The following is a 27,426-nucleotide window of genomic DNA, read 5'->3' on the forward strand; positions in this document are numbered from 1 at the left end:
TTTTTAGAGTATCTTCTGCTTGGATGTTAGTAGTTGGTGGCCAGAAGGCACCATGAAAGGCTGCATGTGTCTTGGTTCATGAAGTTAGGACTATTGTTTGTTCTGACTCATGTGGTGGAGAGATGGTGGGAAAAGAAAGGGGGGGTGGGGAAGCAGAAAGCCCTTTCTAAATCCTGGATCTCTGACTTATTGTTGCATTCCTGGTTTCTCCTGAGGGACTAACATGGAGACTGAGGGTCTGATATACTTAAACCTGCAGATAGGCACCTAATACAAAAGAATTGCAATGCCTAGCTGAGTCCAGTACCTATCTCCCATTGAAATGAATGGGAGATAGGCCCCTAAACCATGTAGACATTTTTATAAATTCTGCTAGACACCTGTCTCCATCTTTAAACCCTAATATCTGGCCCTGAATCTCTCTGTAGAGATTGATAGTAACATTTCTTTTTAGATGCTTTAGAGAGAGATTTTCAAAGGTACAACAGTGATTTAATCACACAGCTCCCACTGACTATCAAAAGTATGTGACTGTCTTTGCAAATCTCTCTGCAAATCTCTCCCTAGACACATCGATGTGCGAATGAATTGTCTGATGTTAAGTACCCAAGTTTGCCAACTTTGGACTTACACTGCTGTTTATTGTTAGATTTATGAATGCATTTACTTTTATGATTTCTTTCCTTATCCTGGCGCTAGCTGCTTAATAATCTGAGAAAATGTAACCAAACAACAAGATAAAGTGTCCAGTGTGATTGCCTGTCAAGGAAGCAACTGTCTCATGCTCCAGGGATAAAACAGAGATCCGTTAACTCTGACATTTCACCCAAGCAAAACCAGGGAAAATTTGGAGCTTGTGTACTAAATTTAGAGCCACCTCTGTGTGGGTGCACGGCTAGGCTGGGGAGAGGATGCATCCCTGTAACAGAGAAAGCAGCAATAATATGGCAGTAAGTTGTGTGGGAGAGGTAATTAGAACTATGGCCTGCACTCACAGGCCTACAGTGGATAGGAAGGGACATGACCATAGCTCCCCTGTTGGCATTATGCTTTATACAATCATAACGTCTCCCTCCCTATGACTTAGGCACTACAGAGTCTCTCCTCTGTCCTCTCACGCATTCCACTGATGCACAGGGCCATGACCTAGCTCCACGTATTTATCTTTTCTTGCTAGCCCAGCTAATTCGCTCATCGGGCTTGGCAGATGCCAGGCATGACAAAAATGCAATTTATTAAACCATTTATTAATTTATCTGAAACTAATCAGGAAGCTATTAAACCAACCAATGTAATATTTTTTTAATACCATGACAGTGATGAAGACTCTGTCAGGTCAGGCTGACCTCACAAACTGTATTGATCATCAAAAAATCCATACGAAGAAACAAACTTGCTGGGGTATTTCTGTTCTGATCTCAGTTAGTGGAGCAGCGACTCATTCACATGGGTTTAAGCCCATTTTTGTGAACTGGTTTATATGGGCAGACTGCTATATGTTCATGGCTACAACCATTTAAAAAAAATGGAAAATAGCATATGTTACACTTGCAAAAACACTGGAGTGGGATTTTCAGAAGCCCAGAAGGGAGTCAGGTGCCCAACTCTTAGAAAGTTATTGACTTTCTTCAGGAATTAGGTGTCAGATCCCTTTAGATATCTTTGAAAATCCTTCTGAGTTAACAAATCCTCCAGCCAAGTACTGTCTCTTTTCTAGGTTTACGCATGAGTATTCCAGTAACTATGGACAAGCCCCACTGCCTGTATTAGTGGGTTCTATAAAGAGTTATTTGTCCATGGTTGGGACTTGCTGCATTTCACCAAGCCCTACTGTATGCTTCTTGAAAGAGGTAAGTGTGTCCCTCCTTCACTTGCTTCCTGCCAACTTCTACAGCAAAACAAGTCTAAAACTTTTTTTAAAAAGTTGTCTCTTCTATCGGTTCTTTAATCTTGATACAGTCCCTATCCCAGTGGCATGGCGGTGTGTGTGCAAAATGCAGCACCATGCATCATAAATTATATGTACTGTATAGAACAGTGGTTCAGAGTGTCATTTGGAAGGCTACCAAAGGATGTAGCGATTCAGTCCTGGCATCCACTGTCTTTTAATCATGACTAAGTGGTGTGGCTCTCACCAGTTTTGCTTCATGAGGAAGCAAGGGAACATTTGCTCTGCATTTGATCCCCTGGGGTTTGCACTCCTTTAATATGTATTATTTGAAGTCAAAACCCAACACTCCAAATGAAACTCAGCTAAAACCATTAAGTTCCACATCAGGACCTTGCTAAATCATTAATTTTGATAGAAAATCTAAATTTTTCCAAAGTCCACTCCATATGTTTCACTGTGAACATTTCACACAACTCTCGTCGTCTTACCAGCTGTCACTAAGATGCTGCCACACATGATGAAAATGAGCTCAATAAGGGGTTTGGTTGCAGCATAATCAAAAAGTATCTCTCTTATGTAAACCTCGATCTTGTCACACTCAGAATTGTCTTTGAAGGAGCTCAAATGTGAAATTGCATAACTACTAACTGTCGTCAGTAACCTACCATTTAAATCAGCTTCTGTACCAGATGACTGGAGAATAGCTAATGTGACATCAATTTTTAAAAAGGACTCCAGAGGTGATCCCGGCAATTACAGGCCTGTAAGCCTGACTTTGGTACCAGGCAAACTGGTTGAAACTATAATAAAGAACAATATTGTCAGACATATACATGAACATAATTTTGTTGAGGAAGAGTCAACATGGTTTTAGTAAAGGGAAATCATGCCTCACCAATCTACTAGAATTCTTTGAGGGGGTCAACAAGCAAGTGGACCAAGGGGATCCAGTGGATACAGTGTACTTAGATTTTCAGAAAGCCTTTGACAAGGTCCCTCACCAAAGGCACTTACGCAAAGTAGGGTGCCACGGGATAAGAGGGAAGGTTTTCTCATGGATTGGTAATTGGTTAAAAGATAGGAAACAAAGGGTAGGTATAAATAGTCAGTTTTCAGAATGGAGAGAGTTAAAGAGTGGTGTCCCCCAGAGATCTGTTCTGGGACCAGTCCAATTCAACATATTCATATATGGTCTGGAAAAAGGGGTAAACAATGAGGTGGCAAAATTTCCAGATGATACAAAATTACTAAAGATAGTTGAGACCCAGGCAGATTGCAAAGGGCTACAAAAGGATGTCTCAAAATTGGGTGACTGGGCTACAAAATGGCAGATGAAATTTCAAGTTGATAAATGAAAAGAAATGCACATTGAAAAGCATAATCCCAACTATATATAAAAAATGATGGGGTCTAAATTAGCTGTTAGCACTGAAGAAAGAGATCTTGGAGTCATTGTGAATAGTTCTCTGAAAACAACCACTCCATGTGCAGTGGCAGTCAAAAAAAATGAACAGAATGTTGGGAATAATTAAGAAAGGGATAGATATTAGGACAGAAAATATCATGTTGCCTCCATATAAATCCATGGTATGCCCACATCTTGAATACTGTGTGCAGATATGGTTGCCCCATCTCAAATAAGATATACTGCAATTGGAAAAGATTCAGAAAAGGGCAACAAAAATTTTTAGAGGCATGGAACGACTTCCGTATCAGGAGAGACTAATACGACTGGGACTTTTCAGCTTGGAAAAGAGATGGGTAAGGGGAGATATGATTAAGGTCTATAAAATCATGACTGGTGTAGACAAAGTAGATAGGGAAGTATTGTTTACTAATTCTCATAACACAAGAGGTAGGGGTCACCAAATGAAATTAATAGGCAGCAGGTTTAAAACAAATAAAAGGAGGTATTTCTTCACACAATGCACAGTCAACCTGTGGAACTCTTTGCCGGAGGATGTTGTGAAGGCCAAGACCATAACAGCGTTCAAAAAAGACCTAGATAAATTCATGGAGGATAGGTCCATCAATGGCTATTAGCAAGGATGGTGTCTCTAGCCTCTGTTTGCCAGAGGCTAGGAATGAGTGACAGGGGATGGATCACTTGATAATTACCTGTTCTGTTAATTTCCTCTGGGGCACCTGGCACTGGTGTTACCAGAGGTGCTAGTTACTTTGGGCTATGCTCATTTATTCAGGTTACTCTTCGGGGGGTGGGGGTTCTGTAATGTGCTGCTTGTGTCACTTGTGTGTTCATATGGAGCTCTACTCCTTCCTTCTGCAAGTCCCCTCCCAATGGAGCTACCCTGCAGGACCTCGGTTCCCCAGGGCTGGGTTCCTCCAGCCCCAAAATCAGATAAAAACACATAGAGACACACACACACTAACAAAGCAAGTCTGAGTGGACCGGTTCAATCGGCACTCTCAAGCTGACCCCCTTATATGCCCCAGGTTCAGCACATCCCTATCCCCACATTCACATTACAATTGTTCTGGTAGTAACCCACTTGATGAGCAAACCCCACAGTATTTTGGGGTGCTACAGGGATCTTTAGCTTAGGTAAAAGAAATGTTGCTGCAGAGCAAATGGGGAAGCCAAAAACACAAAAGAATAAAGTTCAGAGAGGTGGGCCACACATCAAACAAAATATAGCCAAATAGCATAGAGTCTTTCTGTGAGAGATCTGTTGCTGTGGAGATTCACTGTAATACGCTGCACAATCCCTTAAGGGAAACTATGAGAGCATGCAAAATCATTTCCTTGGTGGAGAGATTGAGCTAGGAAATTAGTGAGGAGGGAGAGAAGTTTACTGTGCCACTGGTACCAAAAAGGGGGTTTGCTCTGAATCCACCTCCATACATGGTCTCACTGTGCAGTTCAGGAAGATCGCATTTAGAGTCTGTAGTTTTTATTTGGTTTCCTAGCATCACCATGCACCCAGATTGGAATAGAGTTTGCTGCTAATGCAGTGGAGGCAGGTGCACCGATTCCCTTTCCTTTCAGCCTTCAGGGAAATTAAGTAAACATCACAAACCTGATGTTCATTTCCTACTAAGTGGCAGCTGCTAATCATCACTCCAGTCATTTCCAGCAACCTGGAAAACTATTTTGTATGTTGAGAGCCAATTAGTTCCATTTAGCTGTTGGAAAAGAGGGGAGGAAGCAAAGACAACCAAACTGTTGAATTAAAGGGATCCGTAAGAAAGGATTTAGTGGCAATTCTGAAGTTGACAGTTTGGCTTGCTCAGTATTAGACATTTGGAGACAAACCCTCTGCGGGTGTAAATTAGCATTGTTTTATGGACCTCAGCGGCACTGTGCCATTCCACACACCAGCTGAGGATCTAGCGTGCGATGGTTAGCAAGCCAGAAAGAGATTGTAAACAATTATGGCTGAAACAGGAATAGTTCCAAAGCTGAAGTACCAAAAGAAAAGTATCTATTATTCATGAGAACAGATAATATCATTTAGCTCTGGCATGTCATGCAATGTATTTATTGCAGCCATGTGCAGGCAGATTTGCCTAAGAACAAGGAGTTCTAGTCTTTAGCTAGCAGATGGAGCCATGGCACATGAAGGCATAAAATCCAAGAACAAGGGGAGCAGGTTTGAAGCATTTACTGCAGTAGTTCCCAAACTTTAGCAAATGGAGAACAATTTCCCTATTCAAAAGAGTTGCACAAATATATGTCTTCATGGTGATTCATGACATGTGTGATGCAACGCTGCTTCAGTCTGTCCCACTTCTGGCTGCTGGGAAGGAAGAGTCATAGCTTTACTCTCTCTCTCTCTCTGCCTGTTGGGTGTTGTTTCCACTCTCACCTGAGAGAGAAGAAAGGTTGGAAAATAGATTTCAGTGGGTGTGATGCTACCAGAATCGCTTGTTTAGAGTTCCCTGCTCTGGGTGAAACATGCATATAAGTGAGAGGGGAAGGATAGCTCAGTGGTTTGAGCATTGGCCTGGTAAACCCAGGATTGTGAGTTCAGTCCTTGAGGGGGCCATTTAGGGATGTGGGGTAAAGATGAGGTTGGAGTAGATGATCTCCTGAGGTCCCTTCTGACCCTGATATTCTATGATTCTAATATTGAGCAGCACTCCTATAACTAGCACACCACAAGCTCCAGTCCAGAGCCACAAGGGGAGGATCACTGCTGTGAGCTTCTCAACATGGAGATCAGGATCTCCAGGAGTGGAGAATCACAGATTGGTGAGAGAGGATCACATATTGCTAAATAGTAAAGCAGGCCTGGCTAGATGAGAGACAGCCCTGGTAAGGAAGCAGAGGTCCCAGTCTGTAAAAGATAGCAAATCACCACACTGAAGGATTCTGATCTTAAGAGAACTACTAGGAAGGGAAATGCAAATTACTGAGAATTGCCAAGTTCACATATTCAGACCTGCATTTCTAACACTCCTCAGGACAGAGAAGAGGGCTGCAATTTGTCAGCATTGCAACCAATAAAAAGAGTATTCATGACAGGAAGAAGGGGCTCCAGTTGGAGTACCTGAGGTGACAGGACATTTTACATGAGCCTAAGGACTATATAAATATCTCCTTGATCCATCACAAAACTGAAGGACCACAAATGATAGCCCAGGGGTTCTCAAACTGAGGATCAGGACCCCACAGGGGGTTGTGAGATTATTACATGGTGAGTCGTGAGTTGTCAGCCTCCACCCCAAACCCCACTTTGCCTCCAGCATTTATAATAGTGTTAAACATATAAAAAGATGTTTTTAATTTATAAGGGGGTCGCACTCAGAGGCCTGCTATGTGAAAGGGGTCACCAGTACAAAAGTTTGAGAATTACTGTGACAGTGGACATCTAGGAAAACTGTATCGTTTCATCTTTGCTTGGTACTGAACACCACTGAGAGTTAATGGGGATATTTTGACTCATTTAGAATAATAAACTGAATGACACGCTGACTGATAGGAATGCTCCCGTAGACTACAAGTAAAGGAATCAATCCGTGCCTAATGCAGTTCTTCTCCTTTCTGTTCCAGAGATTAGAAAGAAAGACTCTATCCATACTCACCACCATGTCAAACAGAATTTGTTCCCGCTATGCAGTATATGGGAAGGAAAAATCAAAGTTCAGGTACAAAGGCAATGCTCCATGTTCAGAAGGGAAGGTGTTTCATATTTGAACTTCCTGTTTACTGTATTGTAATAAGATTCAGCAGGATTTGAAAAATAAGTGCACTATTGTATTCTGTGGAAAAGTACTGTATTCGGTAGAGGTGCAAAGCAACCAATCTAACCTATTACCATTCTTTTGTAGTATATGAGAGCTGTGAAATCCTTGTTTAGATGGGCTCTCATTCAACCCAAGATGATTTCAACTGGCATGGCTAGAGATCTCTCTTGTACATGGTCGGTGGAGTCTCATATCCGATTAGAAGGGTGATCAAGAGGCATATACTGTTTCTAGTCTATAGAGATGAGACAGTAGATTGGACTTTCGGCTTTGTAGTGGCATTGCGAACAGCCGGGGTGTTGTTTGTGTACTGAACACAGAGAGCAATATTCTGGGCTCTTGACTAGTGCCGGAAGGTGGGATAACATAAGAGTACAGAAGTGAATCAAAGATAAAGGTGGCAAGTGCTCATGGATACTCTTGGTTTCAGAGTTAAATTTGGGTATAGAGCCATGCCTCTGGATTTCCCAACTCCAGTTGTTTAGGCCAACATCTTCAAATGAGATGTCTCAGGTTTGGCCCTGTAATTAATGTGCTGCTTTCCAGAAATGCTGAGCATCCGTATGGAAACACAAGTGCTCAGCACCTCTGAAAATCAAGACCACTTATTTAAGTACTTACAGAGGGAGGGAGGTACCTAAGTTTAGGCACTCATGCTTGAAAAAGTTGGTCTTTTTCTTTCCCAACTACACTGTTTTAATGAGATTATTTTTGTTTAAGGTATGCACCTTTCAAATCATTAGTCCATCTTTAGAGAAGGCTAAAGTATGACATCTCTACTCACTTGTAACTCAGTCATAGCTCAGGCATCATTCCCAGTGACTTCACAGGGAGCTTGCCAGAGTAAAACAATATACTACGTAAGGAGGGATTGGCCCTGAATATCAGGAGTGTCCCTATAAAAATGGGACATCTGGTCATCCTAGGTGGTCACCTAGGTGAGGAAACACCATCACATTGCTCTTCTATTTTTAGACCATGGTTTAAAAAGCCATAAGGCGTATGTGGGTCATCTTAGTAGGTTGAGAGCTAAAGTATTGGCAATAAAAGACTTTGTTGCCCTTCTCTGCTCCTGGTTCAACATTCAATAAAGAATATACAGTATTTGTTTTTTCCAGACCTTCTGCAGCCATAGGATGAAACAAGCAAATCTCTTTTTAGTGACTCATGTTCTAAATTCGTGGCACTTATCCTACAAATATCAATAGACAGGACTTAAGAATGGTAAGCAGACTTTGGAATGGCTAAAATACCTAACTCCATTTTCTATTTTGTGACTGTCTAGCGTCTTAACAATGTTTGCTCAGAAGATACCCTCTGCCTCGTTTGAGGACATTTCCCCACTAGCTGAAGACTCTGCTGAGGTGTTTTCCAAGTGCTGTGGTTCCATGGCTGAAGACTGCATGCAGAAGGAGGTAGGAATCCCAGAATTCTAGGCAGAACAGACCTCTTAGGTCACCTAGCACCGTGGCTCTTCACTTTATTGACCCCACAAGCCAAAAAATGGCCTCAAATGTCATGCCACAAAAGTTTGTGGGATTTGGATCAAAAGGAGAAACAATGGGAGGCACTGGAATGCTTTGAGTAATAGGTTGGGCATACTGTCAGGTCCTGGGGACTTGGGCATAGGAATGGTGAGGATGCTCAGTGGGGCTGGCAGGGGCCTGATGCTGGGTGGGGGTTTTGGAGCCTAGAGGATGGTGGGCTCCTGCTGAGGCTGTTTCCCTTCTCTTCTCCCACCTCTTCCTGCTAAGTACTCACTTCAGTGAGTGCTGCTTTGGGAGGTTGGCTCTGAAGCCTCTAGAAACACCACCTCTCCTACCCCAGAATTAGGTTCTCTAGGCAAGTGGGAGGAGGGGAAGGCAGAGAGCTGTGTGGTGACTGGGTTGGGAGGTGGAAGAGCAATAAGGTGGCAGGAGCAGCAGAAGAGGGAAGAGAGAGCAAGATGTGCTCCTTGGATCCTATAAACTTCAGGATTTGGCTTTTTTCCCCTCAGTCCATGAAATAAGGGTCACATGCTGTAGACTGTGAGTATGGCTACACTTGCAGCTGTACAGCGCTGCTGCGGGAGTGCTTTGAAGTGCGAGTGTAGTCGCAGCGCCAGCACCGGGAGAGAGCTCTTCCAGCATTGCAGGTACTCCACCTCCCCGTGGGGATTAGCTTACAGTGCTGGGAGCCGCGCTCCCAGCGCTGGGGCACTGTTTACACTGGCACTTTACAGCCCTGTAACTTGCTGCGCTCAGGGGGGTGTTTTTTTCACACCCCTGAGCGAGAAAGTTGCAGCGCTGTAAAGCGCCAGTGTAGCCAAGACCTGAGAAACACTGACTTGGTCCAGCCTCCTTGCTGGTGCAGGATTATACCACATTGTACACTTGGTCGTGCTTTGCTGCAGTTTTGTTTAAAATGTCTCAAGTAGTTGAATTTCCACGACCACTTCCCTTAGAAAATTCTTAGGAGAAGGCCAGATTTGAAAGTATTTGGCTGCCCAGTGGGAGTTAGAAACCTAAACACCTTTAACAATCTGCCCTGAAGTGCATAAGCTTCGTAAGTGCTCTCATTTCATTCTTCGAAGGGGCTTGTTTTGTTTCTGCTGCTTATTCCCTCTGGGTTTCTTTTCTCTTAGGGCATGTCTACACTTACTGATAGATTAGCACCGCTGCAATCGATGCAGCGAGTATCGATTTAGAGGGTCTGGTGAAGACATGCTAAATCGATGGGAGAGCACTCTCCCATCAATTTGTATACTCCACTTCCCCAAGAAGCATATGGGAAGTCAACAGGAAACGCTCTCCTGTCGACACAGCGGTAAATGGATCTAACTACATTGACTTCAGTTACATTATTTGCATAACTAAAGTTATGTAAATTAGATTGATTTACCGCGGTAGTATAAACCAGCCCTAGTTTCAGATGACTGTATTAATTATAAAGACCTCTTTAAAATGGGATCTCTAGAGAGTAGCATGAGTGATTCCATTCGATTTCCCATTTCATGTATTTATTTCTGTATTTGTAATTGAGTTTTCAAATCACCACTAATTTATTAGTATAATAATCACTTGTGCTGCTAATTGTTTTCCCTATTTCTTTATTTACTCTTCCTCATGGAAGAAGAAGTTAGCGGATGGATTTCTCTATTTGATAGGTGCCCATCACACTGCTGTGGAGTTTGAGTAAATACATCCATTCAAAATTCTTTTATTCAGTTTCTATATTAACTCATCCATTAGTTTCCCTCCTAGGCAGTAATGTATCTGTGGGGGAAATGTCTTCCTAACCTCAGTCTTTAGTCTTTATGTCCTAAAGTTTGGGGATTAATATCAGTTCTACAGTTTTATCCTAAATAGTCAAATTATGGATGATACTCGTATTCAGATTAACAAAAAGTGGCACTTTAAAGACTAACAGATTATTTGGGCATAAGCTTTCATGGGTAACAGGGCTGGCTCTAACATTTTTTGCCACGCCAAGCCCCCGCCACCACTCCGAGCGCCACACCAAGCCCCCATCCCCCTAGAGTGCCACGCCAGCCCCTGCCCCCCGAGCGCTGCACCACCCAAAGCGCTGCCCCCCCCCCCGAGCACCGCGATGCTGAAACCAAAAAAAACCCTCCAGCACTGTCCCGACAAATCCAAACAAAAAACAGACATCCAAGTGCCGCCCTTCCCCAAGGTGCAGCCCCAAGCACGTGCTTGGTCGGCTGGTGCCTGGAGCCAGCCCTGGTGGGTAAAATACCTCACTTCTTCAGATGCATGGAGTGAAAGTTACAGATGCAGGCATTATATAATGAGACATGAAGAGAAGGGAGTACCTCAGATTTTCAACAGTGACTAGTGATCTGGGGTATCTCAGTTTTGGGGTGCCTAACTTGACACTTACGGTGGTCTCAATTTCAGAGAGTGAGTGCTCAATGCTTTCTAAAAAAATCACCTTGATGGTATCCTATGTTGGGCACCTAAACATTGAGGCACCAGAACTCACTAGTTACTTTTGAGTATCTTGACTTCAATGTCTAATCCTCTTCTAAAATCTACTCGGCTTTTACAATGATGCCTTGTGACAGTAACATCCATGTGTGCAAACAAAGTTGGCTTTGACTGATTACTGTTAAGATGATATGGACTCTAAGCATTTGAAAACTGACACATAACCCTGAACATTGCACCCAACCCTGCATTTGAAGTCCAATACCAAAGTTCACTAGCTGGACTTTGTCAGGTTTGTGGCAGGTAGGAAAAGTTAAGCCAGTTTTCAGAGGTTGCAAAAGCCAGAGTCATGCCTTTTCAGTATCTCAACCATCAGGAATTGGTTCTGATATTGTCATCCTTCTACCATGTGTTTTTGTTGTTTGACACATTGTCATTTTGAGACTGTTTGGGATCTGGAGTTGTTTGACAGCACAGAGGTAAATTTCTCTCCAGCTTGTGCAATTCACTTAAGGTCTTATGAACTCACTTTTTTTTCCTCACGCTGAACTCCAGGACCTGCATCCAAAGTCCAGGGCAGTAACTGGAAATGTTGTTGTTCCAAACACAACAGACTTCTTATTAATATTAGATAAGGCACTGGAGGAATGACCACAGGCCTGGGAGTCAGGAGGTCCTGAGTAGTAACCATAGCTCTGCCACTGACTCGCTGTTTGGCCTTGAGCAAATCATTTCATCTTCTTGGTTGTTTCCCCATCTGTAAATGGAGATAATAATATTTACCCATATGCCTCCTAAGGGCGTAGTGGGAATTCAGCAGTCAGTGTCTGCACACTGTTTAGAACAGGTAAACCATTGTAAAAATGCCAGGTATCACTATACTTCAGCTCTTAAACTCATTGCTGTCTTTTTTTTATAGCTATCAGAACTCACCACAAAAATCTGCACTAAACTATCATCCAAGGATGAAAAAATTTCTGATTGTTGCAAAGGAAAAAATCTCCTGGAAAACTACTTGTGCATGTATTCACTGCAACCTGCTAAATCCCCTCAGCTGCCGGAAATCCCAAAGCCCACAGATGAACAGCTGTGCAGTGTCGATGGGAGCAGTCCAGTGGATCAGTATGTAGGCTCATTGCCCTTCTTCTCCTAGCCCAGACAGAACAGTGGTTCTCGCTGACAAAGGGAGCCCTAGTTTCATTCTAACACTTCTCGAAAGCACTGGGTTAATTGCCTTTGGTTTATGATTATCGGGTCACTTGCTGGAAGATTCTCTGCACCTTGAAATCTTTAAACCGTGATTTGAGGACTTCGGTGGCTCAGACACAGGTTTGATACAGGAGTGGGTGGGGTGAGATTCTGTGGCCTGCATTGTGCAGGAGGTCAGACCAGATGATAATAATGGTCCCTTCTGACCTTAAAGGCTATGATTCTATATCATTTGTATGTCAGCAGCATCAAGAGGTCCTCATTGTGACAGGGCCCCATCATGCTTCGTGCTGCATAACCCTAATAAGAGACAGTCCCTGCCCCAAAGAGCTAACAATCTAAATAGACAAGACAGAGTGAGGTGGGGAGAAGGAAGTATTATGATGTGAACAGAAGCATTAAGTGACTAACCCAAGGACAGACAGGGAGTCAGCGTCAGAGCCAGGAATATAACCCAGATCTCCTGAGTCCCAGTCCTGTGCCTTAACCACAAGACCATCCTGCCTTTCTTCAGGAATATCACCCCTTAGCTCCCAACAGTATTAGGGTCCTATTGTGCTTGTTGTACTGACACACAAAAAAGTAGATCTTCAAAGGTTTTTAGGCACCTAACCCAATGAGAGTTAGGCACCTGGGTATCTTTGAGAATTTGGACCACAGTCCCTTCCCCCAAAGAGCTTACAATAATAATAAGAAAAATAATGACAATGGGAAGTATCAGGAAATGTTAATAATAGATGGCACTATCAGCCCTGCCTGTAATACACACTGGAGAAATTGGTATTTTTGTAGTTGCAGGATAGCATCATCTAAAGTTTGTCAGCAATGCTGGAAGGAGGGATCTGGTTTCATCTTATAATGAACACACAAACTAGAGGGTACTGTGTTTTTCTTCTCCTATTGCAGATTCATATTTGAGATAGCGCGAAGGCGAACCAACATCCCAGAGGTGTTCCTAAGTAAGGTGTATGATGCTACCCATAATCTTGTCAATAGATGCTGTACCATTGCAGATTCAATAGGTTGTGTCTCTAGCCAGGTAACAAGTGTTATATTTTTCTCTCTCACACTCAGATGCCCTCTACCTTGCTCTTAAATTTCTCCTTCCCCTAAAATCTTTCCCAAACTTACACAGAGCTTTTATGCGCCAGCCAGGGGTGAATGTAACTTAAAGGACTTACCTGTATGCCAGAGTCCTGAGCAGAGGCATGGCCTCAACCAGAAGAGATGGAGCCTCAACTGGAAGAGGCGGGGCCTTTCGAGATTTAGAGGCCGGAGCACCGGGCCCTTTAAATCCCTGCCCAAGCCTGGCTGCCGGAGCTCCGGCGGGCATTTAAAGGGCCTAGGGATCCCTGCAGCGGACGGAGCACGAGACCCTTTAAACCCCCATCCGAGCCTGGCTACTGGAGCTCCGGCAATGCTTTAAAGGGCCCAGGGCTCCCCGCAGCAGCCAGAGCACTGGGCCCTTTAAATCCCTGCACAAGCCCAGCTGCCAGAGCTCCGGCAGGGATTTAAAGGGCCCAGGGCTCCCCGCAGGGGCTGGAGCCCTGGGCCCTTTAAATCACCCACACAGAAGCCGGTCTGGTCCTGCACGGCATACTGGCTTTTGCTGGTACACCGTACCAGACCGTACCAGCTTACTTTCACCTCTGGCGCCAGCCACAGCTAGCGGATCAGTACAATGCATTGTGACAGACAAGGGGATTACTTGATTATAGAAATATTCCTTTCTTTTTGCACCGCAGAGGCCACAGCTGAGAGGGGAGATATTCAAATTCCTAACAAAGGCCAATGAGCTATGTGGAGAATATAATGACCTGACGTTCCTTGAATTCAAACAGAAGTAAGAATTAAATTCTACACATTCCTGATCCTTTACTACTCTTCTACTTCCACCATTTGCTCCTAAAGCTTCTCCTCCATTCTTGACTAATAGGGCCTTGTCTGCAATATGTCCTGAATATTCCTACGCCTTTTTGCACAACTTCATTTGAGCTGTGTCTTTTCCCCTTTTAAGTTCACTTTCTACAGATGTTCTAGTGATCAAGTTCACGGGCACGAGTGTTTTGGGGAACGTAGGAATGTGAAGTGAATAATGGAGGATATTCACAGAAAGCGGATATATTTGGACTAGAAACTTCACTGAGGTTTACGCTCCTCAAATAACAGCATAGAAATAGCCCATGTGACCTGTGTCCCGACAAAAGTGCTCGGAATTAAGGGATATGTAAATTATCTGTGACTCAGAGGTGCTTTCTCTTGAATGGGAACAAGGCAATGACTTCTTCTGCCCACCTTAGTTTTAAGGCAGGGCTGCTAGTAGCTGAGGTTGCTGGTGGGTGCAGTGGGTCAGGCCCACTGAGAGCTGTCCTGTGCTCCTTAGAATCAGTGAGTGTTTTGCCATTGATGTATTTGTACATGAATTCAACAGACCAGGGTCATTTTTAGTGCTTATGCTGTCACTAAAGTGTCCTTTAAAATCTGACCTGTTGCCACCACATTGCAGACTGAAAGAAAGCTTCAGCAAGACAATGCCTGATGCAACCCCAGCATCCCTTACAGAGCTGGTGGAGCGGAGAGCCGATTTCGCCTCCACGTGCTGTATTATGAATGCACCTCCAGTGTACTGTGGCTTGAAGGTAAAGTGCCATCTCTTTCTCTGCTCTCTTCAGTGATGTTCAGCAGATGTTTATTTGGTTGTCTTCTGTCATGTGACTCCTGTAGCTGCTGCAACTCTGCATTTAGGGTCAAATCCTGCAAATCACCACACAGACCAAATAGCCAGCTTTTGTATTCACTAGGGATCCCTGATGAGGCCATGGAGGAGGGAATCTTCCCTGCCCCCTAAGGTCATGGAGTCCCTAAGCTTCCAAAGCTTCCTTGCTGATTCCATCTCTGCTCTGGATGGGAACTGACCATTGGATGCAGGTACCAGTGGGTTCTCTGGCCCTGCATCCTCTCCTTCCCAGATCTACTCCATCTCTTCCTGAGAGTGCAACAAGAGCTCCTGCAGAATTAGCACTGCTGAATGGCACCTCCAAAGTCCTTTCCAGGGTACAACCTCCACCCTTAGGACAAAAGCCACACTCCTCCTGGAGCACCAAGCAGGGTGTACCCGGAAGGAGAAGCTCCCTTATCCTTTGACTGGGTGCACCATGCACTGCCCCCTGTGCTGCCCACACTCCCCCTCACCCCATGCCCACTGGAGAGCAGTACTACAGCATTAGCATGGCCCAGTGGGCATGATGAGGTCTATGCTTAGCCTCTTTACAGGGTCCCAAGAGAAAGAACTCTCCTAGTGTCCTCTCTCTGCATTGTGGATTTGTTTAGCTGGGCACAGTCTAGCCTGCTTTTCAGGATACCCACTGAATGTCTGATTTCAGGACAAGAGCAAGACTTGGGTGAGTTTGGGTGGAGGAACTGCTCCAGCAATATCTGATAATGACAAGAGGTGATGTTATCCTCTAAGTGGCACTTATGGCTGGTGTCCAGACAGCACCCAGCAGTGATCACCTGGTGACTCAACGGCTACACTGAATGCTTCTTACTTTCCTGGCAAATAGCCGGTAGCTCTACAAATAAGCCATCTTTATCAATGACATGGAAGAAAACATAAAATCATCACTGATAAAGTTTGCACATGACCAAAAAATTTGGGGGCGTGGTAAATAATGAAGAGGACAGGTCACTGATTCCGAATTTTCTGGATCACTTAATAAACTGGTCACAAGCAAACAATATGCATTTTAATATGGCTAAATGTAAATGTGTACATTTGGGAACAAAGAATGTAGGTCATGCTTACAGGATGGTTGACTCTATCCTGGGAAGCTGTGACTCTGAAAAAGATTTGAGCTTCACAGTGGACAATCAGCCGAACATGAGCGCCCGGCGTCATGTTGTGACCAAAAGAGCTAATGTGATACTGGGATGTGTGAACAGGGGAATGTCAAGGTAGGAGTAGAAAGGTTATTTTACCTGTGTGTTTGGCACCGGTGTGACCTCTGCTGGAAAACCGAGTTTAGTTCTGGTGCCCACAATTCAAAAAGATGTTAATAAATTGAAGAAAGTTCAAAGAAAAGTCACAAGAATGATTAAATGATTAGAAAATATACTTTATAGTGATAGACTCAAGAAACTGAATCTATTTAACTTAACAAAGAGAAAGTTAAGAGGTGACTTGATTACAGTCTATCAGTAACTCCATGGGAACAGATAGTTAATGGACTCTTCAATCTAGCAGAGAAAAGTATAACATGAACCAATGGCTGGAAGCTGACATTAACCAATTCAGACTGGTAACATGGTGTAATTTTTTAGTGGTGAGAGTAATTAACTATTGTAATAATCTACCTAGGGTCATGGAGGATTCTCCATCACTGACTATCTTAAAATCAAATCAGAGTGTTTTTCTAAAAGATCTGCTCTAGGAATTATTTTTGGGAAATTCTCTGGCCTTTGTTATTCAGTAGGTCAGACTAGATGACCCCAAGAGTCCCTTCTGGCCTTAGAATCTATGACTATATGTGACTGCATTATGTTTTTCCTGGTTTTGGAAGGAATTGAGTATGCCAGTTCTTGGCTCGAAGCTTGACAATTTTACTGTCACAAATATGGGGCAAAGCTCGAGCCCAACATTCTGGTTTTGTTGCCTTTTAATGGGAGATTGCCGGAGTGAAAACACCTGGATTTGGCCCATATCAATTCAAATATAAGCAGACAGAAATTATTTAAGATCTTGTTCATCACATATACTCTGTAAGCCCTGATTCTGAAACTGGCTCCATGCAGGGAGATCTCTGAGCCCACATGGCACCTCACTGAAGTCTCTGGGGCTCCACACAGATGAAGGGGGTATGTTCACCTATAAAAGTTGCAGGATCAGGGCCAGAGGTCGGGAGCAGTGAGTGGTCAGAGGCTTGCCTTTGCATGGTTGGAAGACAGCTCCTCAGAGAATGTCTTCCATCTGCCCAAATACACCCCCAGCAAAGCTTGGTTATTCTTTTGACCACCTGGATCCAGAAGCACCAGAGCAACCAGCTAATTTGGGAACCCTATTTATTTATTTATTTACTGCCACCTGACAGAATTCTAGCCGGTGATAATCTGTCCACTTTCATCACAACTTTAAGTGACCACACAGTAGCCAAACATTCCATATTCCTTCAGTTCAGCCCATTGTTCCTGTTGAGTTCATTGTGAGGTCTTGGAGAACAAACTACGACAGCCCACTCCGTAGAGTTGATTATAAAGTCCTTTTGGTTGGTCGTTTTTCCGTGTGTGTCTCTTAATGTCCCTCTCCTGGAATTATCCTTCTTGTGATCACTTTCTCATGCTGTTGATTTAGTAGGAAGTGGCCAACCAATTTCCTTTCTATTCCCTAATTCATACTGCTAAAAAATTACTTTTTCTGCCTCTTTTTGTTTAATGGTTTTTTTTGGTCGTCGTGGCAACCATTTAAAATTGTCTGGGTATTGATGAGTTTCCAGTCTGACAGGAGGACTTCCACAGTCCTTTCCCATAGGATCTGAAATCTAGGACTGGATTGCCACTTCTTCCCTATACACATGAAACACAGGCCTTAGTTACTCTCCATTGGTTGGGGGGGGGGGACTTTTAAAATCATATAGACCCAGACGCTATAGCTAGCTAAAAGGGCAATTTTTAGGAGCTTTAAAATATACAGTTGTTTGTTCTGAGCAAGAGAATGGGCTTTATTTTAGGGTCGTGTGTGTGGTTGGGTCTGTTTCTGTTATATAGTAGTGTTTCTAAATCTCTCTGCACTCTCAGAGAATATTTTGGTTTTCCTGACAGCTTTTCCTCTTACACTTTGTTGGCCAAACTATGGCTTCATAAGTAATGACTACGTATCTGCTCTGAGCACAGGACACCCAATAGTTGAGCCATCCTGTGAGCACAACAGGCAGTACATTGTGATGGAGAGTCACAATTCACTTCCTGGTTCCCTCCTCTGGCTCAGGTGGAAAGGGGCCGGGGCGGACAGGGAAGTAATCTGTGAGTGACCAATACCAACAGTAAATTATTTCCCTTCCGCATCTGCTGAGCTGCTCAGGTTGGGCAGATTCAACGCCTCTCTACTCACCTGCTTAGGAAGGGAGGTAGCAAAGCTGTTCTCCCTCACTGTACTGTGACCCAGACAGTCTGTGCAGTGGTGTAAGGGGATGCCTTACCACCTGGCGCTGGCAGGTGAGACAACCAATGGTGCTACTCTAAATTCCTCATGGGGCCAAAGTCAGTGACAAAACTCCCACTAATTGTGCCCTTCCTCTATATTTTTTCATCTTTTAATTATCCTTATCTGCGCTCTCTCATTGAGTCTGCAGAGAGATTGACAATCAGACTTCATTTCTGGTGGCACCTCTAGCTAATGGTTTCCCTCCTGAGATAATCCCATCACTGATGAGGTCTCCATGCCCTCTTGTGTTTGAACCAGTGTTCCGCGAAGCCTCCTCAGCTGAGTTAGATTGTGAACACTTGGGTGCTTGGATTGCCTCTCTTCTGTGTTTTGTGTAGCTCTCTTGCACTTTTCTGATGCTCTATAACGACAATAGATGCGTGCTCAGAATAAACAATTCTCCTCATTGTCAGTCAGTCTGTTTTGTGTAGGATTTTCTATTAAGAATATGCAGTATTAAAATCACTTTAAATAAATATAAGCATGTTCTTCTAATAGCTATAACCATCTGTCCTCTTTGTTACATGCTCTGTAGGTGGATAATTGCCTTGATGCATTTATGCTTCCCCACTGAGCATGGGATGCAAACTAACACTGTGGTTCATTTTCTGCTAGTAGAGCCTCACAATGAGGGACAGAGACAGGTTATGTTTCTCTTTCCAGAACAGTCTGTCAAAAACCACAAGTGGAGCTGATCAGTATTTGCTCCTTTCATGCATCTATTGCTGTCACATCGGCTGCTGAGACTCTGGGTTATTAAAGGCTGGCAAATTTTAGTTTGTATGTAACATCTTATATATTATTTGTATTGCTGTAATAATGCCTCGAGACGCCAAGCGAGATCAGGGTCTCATTGTACTGAGAGCACACACATAGTAAGAGACAATGCCTGTGCCACACAGCTTGCAATCTAAATAGAGAGACAAGGTGGGGGAGGTCACGTCTTTTATTGGACCAACTTCTGTTGGGGAAAGAGACAAGCTTTCGAGCTTACATAGAGCTTTTCTTCAGGAGACCTGATATTACCTCACTCACTTTGTCTCTCTAATATCCTGGGACCAACACAACTACACTGCATCCTATAAGCTAACCAGACAAGAGCTGACGGGAGGGCCAGGGGAAGAAAAGTATTATTATTTCCAATTTACAGATGAGAAACTGCAAAACAGAAAGATGAAACTAGCTTACCCATGGCACACAAGAAGTTGACCCTGGATTTCCTGAGCGCCAGGCCAGTTCCTTGAGCGCCAGGCCAGTTCCTTAACCACCAGGCCTACCTTCTTCCAGTACTAGAATAAAAGGTCACTAGTCAGGCAGATCATCCATTTTGTTCATAGAGCATGATATTGCCCAATCAAGAGGGCCAGTACCTCACATAGGCACCGCTTACTTCCCTCAAAATAGAGCTTAAGTAGGAGTTAAGTGACACATAGGCCTGGCGCTGGGCTCTACAGAGGAGTGAATTTCATCCAGAGTCTACTATGAAATTCCATCACAACCAAGACTCTCCTTCCAACATTCCTTTATTGCTTTTTAAATAGACTACAGAATAATAATGGAAACTTTTGCCTCATTTTCAGATTAACGCTGAAGTTGGACACACATGCGACCATGATTCCTGCATGTTGATCTAGCTGTGGAAATGCAAACAAAAAAAACTTCCCTAGGTAGGTGTCAAATCCCACATGGACTTTGTATGCAGGCAGTTTATAGTGCATGATTTAATTGGTAATGCTCTGTGGGACAAGGACAGGACTACTGAAGATGGAAACGGTGTGCTGCTATTTGTCAGGTCTTTACACAGACTGGGAGAATTAGAGAGCACAGTAAATGAATTGCTTGCCTTAGAATGGTGTTTAGTGCAATTAGTGTGATTTTTAAATCAGCTTTTAGGCTTAGTCGTTACAGTTTAAGAGATTTTAAAATGTGTGAACTCTGAGTACACCTTATGTATCACTAAGGAATAAGCTCTGTCCCAACTCCCACCAACACCGAAGGCCCTTGGCAGCTCAACTCAAGCACTTGGGTTGATCAAGGGGGGTGTGATTTGGAGTGGGAGCTTGATCCTGCCTCTCCGTCAGTGCCAGTGAGCTTCCGCACTGGTGAACTGCAATACATTCGCCCAGTGCACCGGAGAGTCGGGGAAGGCCCGTCACAACAGAGTGCTGCAAAAGCTAACTAGAGTTATAACTTGTGTGTTACACATAACTCAAATCCTGTCCACACACAAAGTTCGTCCACAGTTCGTTGGGAGAGAATTCATAGAGTGGCTCAGCTCACTGCAGTGCTAAGAACTATGGGATGTGCCCCCAGAAGTCTTCGTACCTCACGTCAGTGAATACAGTGCCACCCTGGATGCAGCAACCCAAGTGTTATTTCAGTGTGGCCATTCTCACTCCAGCTAGGCTAACTCAAGACCAGTAACTCAAGTGTACGTAACTTGAGTGAAGCCTGCCATGAAGACATACCGAGGGTAATGCTAAAGAGGAAACCAATTTATGGGACCAGATCCTCAGCTGGTGTAAATCACTGTAGCTCCATATCATTCAATAGGGTTCTACCAATTTACATCAACTGGGGAATAACCATTGTTGTTGTTTTGTCACAATCCAGACTTGAATCAAGATCTTTTCTGTCTTCACCAAATATATTTCTTCACAGGACTGTATTATTTTTAAGACTTAACATGTATGTTCTGAAAGGGACATAACTTAAACAAAGTGCTTGGGTCATATTGTTCCTTGTACAAACACAAAAAACAATTCTGATTTTTTTTCTTTTGATCATTTTGCTGACAGAATGCAGAGTTTGCCAGGATACATTTTGAGTCAAGAGTCATCTGATCAATTGACTGGTTGAGTTACTTTGTTAGAATGTAATAATCATTCTTTCCACCTCAGTCCATGTGATTGCATGTTGGAGAAAAACAACCGTTATTCTTTGTCACTATTTTACTTGAGATGGGCCCAAACTTAACCCCCGCTCCTAACACACCCAAACTTTGGGGAAGTTTGTATCCTAATCCAAACATCATGGCTCAGCTCAATGTCTGCCTTATAATTATTTTGATTATTTGTTTAGTTTGATAAGATAACATTGAAAAATAACAACAGCAGAAGGAATTTCTAGCCTGCTTGGATCCTGGTTTAGAAGCTAAACTTAATCTGGATTTAAAAGCAATGATTCCCTGTTTAGCACTTTTACTGATCTTTACTAGTTTTTGTTCAATCTTTCATCCAGAGGTTTCAAAGCCTTTATAACCAAAGAGGAGGAGAAGGAGGTGTATAATTTTACCAATGGGGATAGAGAGGGTAAGTAACTGGCCCAAGGTTACAGAGCAGAACAGCCGGAAATAGAACCTAACTTTCTCTATGAGGGTGACAGTTTTTGAAATGAGAGGTAAACGTGCCACACTCTCCATTGTTAATAAATCAACTCTCAAAATTGGCAGCTGACATTTCAGGCTGGGATTCTCAAAGCAGCCAATTGGAGTTAGGCACCCAAATCCCAGTAAATTTCAGGAGTTGAGTTTCTAACTTCCACTGATCCCTTTGACTATTTCTCCCCTTCATGCAATGTTTCATGGGCCTTTTACAGAACTAAGCGACACATATTTGATACATGGAAATCCTTTTCACACTTTACCAGGGCCGGCTCTACAGTTTTCGCCGCCCCAAGCAGCACGCCGAATTTCTGTCGCAGGCAGTGGGGGCAGTCTGTGTGCCCTTAGGGCGGCAGGTGCGTTTCCGCGGTGGCGGCAATTTGGCTGCAGCTTCTATATTTAGCTGAAGCTGCCCTGGACAGCTAAACATAGAAGCTGCCGCCGAATTACCCTCACCACAGAAACGCACCTGCCACCCTAAGGGCACACGGACTGCCCCCGCCGCCCGTGGAGGTAATTCAGTGAGCTGCTTGGGGGCAAAACAACAGGGACTGCCGCCCCTTGCAGAATGCCGCCCCAAGAACCAGCTTGGAATGATGGTGCTTGGAGCCGGCCCTGCACTTTACCCAGCAAACTGCACCAGCAAGTTCCCTTCAGCCCTACAACACTGCAGTCCAGGTTACGTGCTAGAGAGAAACAGAACACTGAATTAATTCCTTTGGATTATTCGTATCTGTAAACATCATAACCTTTGGTAATTGTTTCACCTTTGTAGGCACAAAGCAAAAACGGCAATTAAAGGGAAGAATGATCCTCCATTTATGGTGATGAATGAAGACCTTGGCTTTTCCTGAGTCACAAGAACTAACAGCTTGAATCAGTCTCACGGCTTCTTATCTATTACTACAGCAGGGTGACTAGTGTATATTGCAACCTCAATAAAGGCTTCATTAGCACCTCCTTGCAGGTGATCATGTTAACACAGTGGCATGTTTAAATGGAAAATCCATACTTGCAAACACTGAGATGAAGTCTCTTTTTTCAGTTAGATTGGACCAGATCCCCACTGCTATAAATCAGATCCCTGACTTTAGTGGAGCTACCCCCATTTACATCAGCTGACTGATGATCTGACCCAACTGAGGGCAGAAGTTCTCTTTACAGTTTCCAGTCCAGCTTCCACCGGAACTTTTGTCATGGAAAACCCATTGTCTATTTTAACAACTCAAGAGAAAACAGAGCATGTGACGGGGCAGCTGCCACTCACTTGCTGACAAAGGGTTAATAGCAGTCCTTGGAGTGGTGGCACAGAACCCAGCCAATCAGAGGAAGGCTTAGAAGCCACCAATCAGGGTCAGCTGGGCCCTATAAGAAGGGCTGCAGGGCAGAGAGGAGCTCGGTCTCTCCCTGGAGTTTGAGGGAGAAGGACTGGCTGCCTGTAGAGAGAAGTACCTGGGACAGAGCAGTGCTGGGCAGGGTCAGGGGAGAAATCAGAGTTCCAGCCTGGCTGGCTCCCAAACTGTGGCCTTAATACAGGGGCTGAGTAGTGCTAGAGCTATGGGGAAGTGGCCCAGAGTAAGTAGGGAGCAGCAGAGGGGAAGGAGAGGCAGTGAGCAGCTGACAGCTACAGGGTCCATGGGTCGGGATCCCCCCTCCTTTTCACCCCACTGGCCGCCAAAGGAAGTGGCCAGCTAGATGGCTGCAGTTTGCCCCCGAGCAAGGGACTGGACTAGGGACTGCAGCTCGTGCTGTGGCGAAAGGCCGGGCGAAGGACTGCCAGTTCCCCTGGAAGTGGGGAGACAACAAAGTTGGGGTACAGACAGCAGAGAAAGTGGAGAAGCAGAGAGACATCACAAGAGGAAAGCACTCTCCTGATGGACAGAGCTAATTCCTGTTACAGAGCACAACTACGGTCCATTTCTCCACATCAGGGTGTTTGGCTGGAAGATTATCAGCAGGGTGGGAGTTTGATAGTAAAGCTTGAAAGACATTTTTTCATTTGTACAATTGTCTAGAAGAAGGGCAATCAGTTCAGTGCAAATGTGCTTAAATACATGTTGACTTGTACCAAACAAATCAGTGTCAGGAAAGAAGCTCAGTCTGTACTATGAAACATGTACTTATTAATTGCTACAGCAAACAGTGCCGGTCAAAGAGCCGTACGGTACTGAGCTCCCATTAGACTTTCTGAAACTGATCCCTAGCTGGACGTGACCTGTTTTGTGCTGTTCCACCCCTGCAAAGCAGCCATAAAGCAGCGGATTGACCATGGCAGATGGGAATGGAACAGGGCAGCCTGCTCCTTCTTAAGGCCCCAGAGGTTTGTGGCTGGCCAGCCCCACCCCACCACAGCTGAACAGGGTGTTGGACTGGAGAGGAAGAAAACCCAGCAGTAAGGGGGTGAGTGAAGGAGTGTGGGCTGACAACTCTTTCCTGAGAGCTAGAGCCCTTTCGACTTGGCCTGAGGAAATGACCCAGGGGACAGCAGGGACTCTTCTGCTAAAGAACTAAGGGAAAACATATGCAGCTGTCAAGTCTCTCTTGGTAAGGGTGTGGGGAAGGAGTCTGAGTTAGCCCAGGTCCAGTGTCCAACTGAGAGGGCCCAGGTTTGCGCAGGACTATTGTGGACTTTGGAGGGGAACAAAGAGGACTATGCACAGACCCTAATGAGAGGCTATAGAGGACCCCTTGAGTGAAGGGGAAGAAGGAATGTGGTGTGTCCTGATTGGGGGTGGGGGAGAAGTATTGATAGGGAGGAAGAAGAACTGATAGGCCTGAGCGGGAGGCCTGTGGACGCTGGTACCCTGGAAGGCATGGGACTAAGTCACTGAAGCTGTCTGGAAGGCATTTGTGGCTGAGTGGAGTCACAAAAGACAAGAGGAAACTGAGGCTGCAGTGTCCCACCAGATGGTGAGGTGGCACTTGGTGGCACTGAGATTTGTAACAGGGAACTTCTGGTTGCTGAACTTCTTTTGCACAAACTATTTGTCAGATAATGGCAAATAAACAAACCATTTAAAACAAATCACAAACTGCTTTCTCCCCTGACCCTGGACAAAGGACTAATTCATTGGGTATTTTACTCACCACAGATCATTCAACCACATCTAGCCACAAGCCTATCTGCAGAGAATGGACATATATGTAGGTGTGGGGCTGCCAAATTGTGTGGACAACAGCAGAGCACCAGCCCAGACTTCTCGAGTTTGCCAACCTGTGTCCATGGGTAATCACTTAAGCGTTTCCTCATCCATTAAAGCAAACTTAGGGCCAAAGCCTCAAAAGACCAATCAAAATGTTCAGGGTGAAGGAGTGTGTATTGTGATAGACCCAGGCCAGTTGGGAACAGTAGAGTAGTAGAAGGGAGATATACTGGCCACTGGATAAGCAGTTTTCTGTTCCCTGGGTGACCAGAGCAGGGGCTGCTCCAGGCTAATGAGAACACCTGACTCCAATTAACCGGCTAAGAGTCAGGTGAGACTGTTAAGCATCTGACTCTAATTAAGGCCCCTCTGATGCTATAGAAGGGCTCACTCGAGTCAAGCCAAAGGGAGCCAGAGGAGAGGAAGTGCGTGTGAGGAACTGGGAGCAACGGGCACACAAGAAGCTGAGAGTGAGTAGGCACACTGCTGGAGGACTGAGAAGTACAAGTGTTATCAGACATCAGGAGGAAGGCCCGGTGGTGAGGACAAAGAAGGTGTTGGGAGGAGGCCATGGGGAAGTAGCCCAGGGAGTTGTAGCTGTCGCACAACTGTACCAGGAGGCAGTCTAGACAGCTGCAGTCCACAGGGCCCTGGGCTGGAACCCAGTGTAGAGGGCTAGCCTGGTTTCCCCCCAGACCTCCCAACTCCTGATCAAACACAGGAGGAATTGACTTGGACTGTGGCTTCTACCAGAGGGGAAGGTCTCTGGGCTGTTTCCCGACCCACAGGGTGAATCTGTGAGGCAAGCAAATCCACCAGTAAGTGCAGGACTCACCATGGTAGAGGAGGAACACAGTGTGTACAAGTTCCAGGACAAAAATTGCAAATGAAATCTGGCCCTTAAAACTATCCAGAATAATGCACCACGTCTCCAACAGATGGCGCTTATGCTTTAAGAAAGAGGAAAATCCACATTGGAAAAGTGAGGAGTATTAATGCGAGCTTATGCTCCCCATACAGTTATCAAACTGAGTGGGTTGCACTTATTTTATCTACTTCGCAATTAAGTCAGTTAGTAGATACGGTTTGCTCAGAGCACATACATTACATGGACATCCCAGAAGTATTATGTTATCCTTAGCAGTCCTCTCTTGGGATCTTCTATATGAAAGCAGGTGCATGGACACTTTATACTGAATATGAGCCATGTAATGGTACCCACCCGATTTAAGATGATGCCACAGACTCAAGAATTGACCATGGCATTGTCCAAACCAAGGCTCCAAGAAAAGCTGAGCATCATCAGATGACAAACAGAAGACACTGGCAGTGTTTTGAAACATAAAACGTTATCAACAGGCAGTAGTTAAAATAGAGCTTCTTCCAAAATCTGCACAAACACTGTTCACATAGTAAGAGATGGGGCCTATTTAAAGTCCCTACCCAGAATTGGTTGACTGACAAATGACCCCTTGAAAGGAAAGGTCAGCCCTCAAGTTAACCCAGGATAGAATTCATGGTGAGTGTAGCACGGGGGGCAGTGACTTCCCTCAGGAATTGGCAGGGAGGGAAGGCCACGCACACCCTAGTGGGCGGATCCAGCAAGTCCCTGCCCACCCCACCGGAAGCAGAGGGGCGGGACAGGAGCAGGAAGTATAAAAGGTGGGCACTGCCGGAGTGGGATGCCAAGGAGAACCTCGGCTGCCCCAAGGATTTGTCTGAGCCTCCAGAACATCCTGCCGCTCCAGATGCCGAGGAGCAGCTGGGACAACCATTGACGGCTTATCCTGGGGAGATGGAGGATGACTCCTGGATCCAGGTACACGCCGATGGGAGGATCGGAAGTAGCCCAGAAACAGCCGACTGTCGTCTGACTGTGTTACTGCCTGAATTCAGGTCAGGATGCTGTGGCTGGATCCCTACTGACCCAGTAGCATAGCGCTCTGCCGCTGTTAGGGCCCTGGACTCGGACCCACTGGCGTAAGGTGGGCCTGGCTTCCCCTGCCCCCCTACCCCTGGAGTGTCAGCCTCACCACCTTAGGCCAGTGTTAATCTACCATCCACCAAAGATAGGGAGATGATGTGCTCATGGTGCCCCTCCCCAGGATATTATCACAAGATACTAAGATACATTGGCATAAACATGACACCGGATCATCAGCTGCTGTAAATCAGGGAAGCTCCACTGACTGCTCTAGCCACTGTGGGTGGGCTGCACCCCGAAAATCAAGCCATGTGTTTAGGTGCCCACCAAAGCTTGGAAAAATTGACCATAATGTGTTTCCCCTTTATCCAAAAGCACTGACATTACAGAGGTGCCTACCCCTCAGCCCTGAATGAGGACATATCACGGAAATTCTGAAGTAGCATGAGCTCCCACTCCAATGGCAAAACATGGCTTGGTTTTATACTGAGACAGGAAAAACCAGGCAAGATATGAGAGTGACAGAGAAACTTGTGAGAACACAGAG

At 44.8% G+C, this 27,426-nt stretch overlaps 1 protein-coding gene across 1 annotated transcript in view; it reads left to right on the forward strand.

The window, feature by feature from the left end:
- Positions 1-22,737, forward strand: part of GC (GC vitamin D binding protein) — a gene marked incomplete at its 5' end in the record, with an annotated part of 24,835 nt that extends 2,098 nt beyond the window's left edge. The window contains 9 exon segments of the mRNA XM_050945479.1: positions 1,680-1,850; positions 6,906-7,000; positions 8,385-8,514; positions 11,945-12,147; positions 13,141-13,273; positions 13,980-14,077; positions 14,741-14,873; positions 20,011-20,097; positions 22,588-22,737. Coding sequence (XP_050801436.1) covers positions 1,680-1,850; positions 6,906-7,000; positions 8,385-8,514; positions 11,945-12,147; positions 13,141-13,273; positions 13,980-14,077; positions 14,741-14,873; positions 20,011-20,064 — 1,017 coding nt within the window.
- Positions 22,738-27,426: the final 4,689 nt, after the last annotated feature.

Source organism: Gopherus flavomarginatus, chromosome 3 (assembly GCF_025201925.1).
Source record: "Gopherus flavomarginatus isolate rGopFla2 chromosome 3, rGopFla2.mat.asm, whole genome shotgun sequence".
Lineage (NCBI taxonomy): Eukaryota > Metazoa > Chordata > Testudines > Testudinidae > Gopherus > Gopherus flavomarginatus.